Source organism: Euprymna scolopes, chromosome 33 (genome assembly GCF_053919585.1).
Source record: "Euprymna scolopes isolate OS-2025 chromosome 33, ASM5391958v1, whole genome shotgun sequence".
In the NCBI taxonomy this organism is placed as follows: Eukaryota; Metazoa; Mollusca; class Cephalopoda; order Sepiida; family Sepiolidae; genus Euprymna; species Euprymna scolopes.
In genome coordinates, this window is record NC_136514.1 from 22,305,075 (window position 1) to 22,308,435 (window position 3,361).

General features: G+C 42.4%; 1 protein-coding gene across 1 annotated transcript; it reads right to left on the reverse strand.

Annotated features, from left to right (window-relative positions):
* Positions 1–847: 847 nt before the first annotated feature.
* Positions 848–1,657, reverse strand: LOC145257992 (uncharacterized). The gene has a single exon (XM_080115719.1). It carries the CDS (start codon positions 1,655–1,657, stop codon positions 848–850), a length of 810 nt encoding a protein of 269 aa, XP_079971845.1.
* Positions 1,658–3,361: the final 1,704 nt, after the last annotated feature.

Genomic DNA, 3,361 nt, shown 5'->3' on the forward strand with positions numbered 1-3,361 from the left:
TTCAGCAACAGGAATCTGATTGTATGCACGGACTAAATCGATCCGGGAGAAAATAGTTGATCCGGATAAGGAAGCTGATAAGTCATGCAGGTGTGGAATAGGGTACCTGTCTGGAATAGTCACTGCGTTGAGGGCACGGTAGTCTCCGCAGGGTCTCCAGTCTCCTTCCGATTTCTTAGGTACCATGTGGAGTGGAGATGACCATGGGCTGCTTGAAGGCCGTATTATTCCAAGGCCCATCATGTGTTGAAATTCTGAGCGGGCTAAGGCCAACTTTTCCGGGCACAGTCGTCGAGGCTTGGCATGTACGGGAACACCACGGGTTGTAATGTGATGTCGCACATGATGTTTAACATTCTCCGTGTGGGAAAGGGTTGGGTGAGCTCAGGAAATTGGTTTAACAGATCTGCAAAAATTGCATTTGATGTGCTTGCTGTGCGGATGCTTGGTGTATCACAGGAAAGCATACCGCAGTGGACGGAAAGAGATGTCCTTGTGTCAGCTAAACAGCGTTTTTTTTAGATCAAGGAAAAATGAAAATGGGAAAGAAAATCAGCACCAAGGATGGGTGTTTTCACATCGGCGATGATGAATATCCATGGAAAACGACGTCGAAGACCAAGGCCCAAAGTGAGGGATGAGGTACCGTAGGTTCGGATTGAACTGCCGTTCGCAGCTTGTAGTGAAAATGGGGCTGCTGTTGTATCATTATATCGTGTAGGAGGAATTACACTAACAGCAGCGCCGGTATCCACGAGGAACTTTCGACGAGAGAGTGTGTCGAAAATATATAGTAGGCGACTCGGCTGAAGAAATGGAGTGGAATTTGTCGCGTAATCCCACCGTTCTACCCGTTTAAATGTTCATGTTTCTTGAAGGTGCAGGGTTGCTCGCATTTTCGTGCGTTGTTCCTGAAACGACGGTGGTAGAAGCACCAAGGAGATCGATAGGAAGACCTGCGTCTTTGTGATGAGCGTCTGTCTCTGGAGTTTCGTCTGTTGTTGGGCCGTGACCGCCTGTCCACTAGAAGTGCTTGAATTGCTTTGGTTAAGGCAGCAATTTCCGATGATTCCGGGTTGGAATTGGATGCGGAGGCTGTAGCGGCAGGTTTGGTCGCGACGGTGGTTACAGCTGACGCGTGGTGGTAATTGTCGGCGACACGGTCGGCGATAACCGTTAATTGTGTTAGATCCTTATCTCCAACGAACATGGACAGTGTGGGGGATAATTGTGGAGGAAGTTTCTCCAACCAAAGCTGCTGTAAGATATTGTCGTCCATTGTGCGTGCGCCGAGCAGACCACGCATTTGTCTCAGAAGCTGAGAAGGCTTTCGGTCGCCAAGGGTTAACTCGTTGAAGAGTTGTTTCAACCTGGCTGTTTCTGAAACACTGGTTCGTTCAAGAATGGCCTGCTTAAGCACTGTATATAGATCTTCAGCAGGAGGTGCTCTAAAAATGTCCTCTACTTCCTCGGCAATATCTGCTGGCAATGCCTCAATTAAATAATAATATCTTTGCACTGGGGAAGTAATCTTCCTATTAGCAAAAATAGCCTCCGTCTGAAAAAAACATATGTGTGGTTTTCGCGAATTAAAGGCAGGCATCCTGAAAGAAACTAAGCCCTCCACATCACTAGCAGAAGATTTATCCTCGGTCATGGTGGTGCACAAAAAATGGAGTAACAAAATACTATCCAATATTCTCAGTCAAAAGTTGTGTTTTAATGAGGGGGAAAAAATATGGAAAACTTTTTTTTTATTATTATCTTTTTTTTTTAAAAAGGAAAATATGGAACTTTTATCATATTTTATTTTATTATTTTTTTTGATTGCTTGGATAATGTTATTAGTAGTTGTGTTCTTCTGTGCGCACGTGGACTAAAAAAAAGTAACAACAGACGAACGACAGGTTAAGGGTTACAACACATGGTTAGGCATGGGTGTTGAATCTTGGTGTATTTATCGCTCTCACAGAGGAATGCAAAGTATTTTGGTGTGGAAATGCTTCTCTTTTATTTGGCTTGATACTCGGTATAAGAAATGAAAAGTTTTGTAAGTCGAGGTCCAGGGTCACCAATTGTTGCGAGGCTATATAATGCATGTTCACGACTTAACAATGTAGACAACCATTATACCAGTATATATATATATATATATATATATATATATATATATATATATATATATATATATATAAAATACATTATTTATTTAGAACAAAACAAAGTAAAGTTTATACATCGGTGTAATAATTGGGTAGCCATGTAAGGACGTGTGTTTGTGGCTTGTACGCATTGACCTCTGCGGAAGATGCATAAGTAGAGGTTACAGTTCATATTTTACCCAGTGATATGTTGCTTAAATATGACAGTCTTGAATTGTTCATATTGTCTTCTCTATGTGTATGCATCTCACAAGTAACAATATTAAAGAGAAAAATATACAAGCCTACCTCATGTTATTGCTGCCGCTCTTCTAGTGCACGCTTATGAAGCGCGTGGTTTACACGTGTGCATGGCTTGATGTCCAGCGAAAAAGAGAGAGAGAAAAAAGGACGTAAACGGAAGGTTATGTCAAAGGTCACCGGAAATATACGCGTGTCAAAGTTATGTTATGTTTGCGCGTGCTCTGCTCTATGCACGTGTGCTACTGCACACAGTTTGTTCTGTGTCTGTGTGTTTGATCCAGACAAAGCAAATTTGGCAGGTCTAAACGGCTCACTCTTTGGTAGCGCTTAGAGCGGCTGCTCCATCAACAGGAGAGAAATGATTTAATGAATGGGAAAACATTTCCAGTTATACCGTAGCTGGAAATCTTGTGAAGTAGACCCTTATGCCATACCTTGTCGAAGGCCTTTGATATGTCAAGAGCAATTGCCCTAGAAAGGAAGCCTTTGTCAAGAGATTCACTAATCCTGTGGGATATAACCGTCAGCACATATGCGGTAGATCTTGCAGAGCGGAAACAATATTGTGTGTCACTTAGAAAGTTATTCCTGCTGAGGTGGGTGACTATTTCTCTATTTAATATGGATTCAAGCAACTTACTCATAACACACAGGAGATTATTGACCTGTACTGAGAGGGAGATGACTTATCACCTGAATTCTTAAATACAGGGCAAACTGATAAGGTCTTCCAGTGAGTCGGAAAGCACTTCTCCTTAAGGCAGCGCTTTAATAGTTTCGTAAGTATGGGAGCAAGTTCTGGTTGAAGCTTTTTAACACTATAATTGGGATGCCATCAGGGCCAGTTGCTTTACTGGAATCTAGGTTTTTTATTAGCTTGGCGACCTCATGCACGGATATTTGTATGTTACCTAGCGTGTTCTGTGTTATAGGAGGAAATATGGGGAGTTGATGGC

Excerpts from the sequence above, each read along its gene's own strand:
- LOC145257992 (XM_080115719.1), bottom strand. The coding sequence starts at position 1,657 with ATGACCGAGGATAAATCTTCTGCTAGTGATGTGGAGGGCTTAGTTTCT.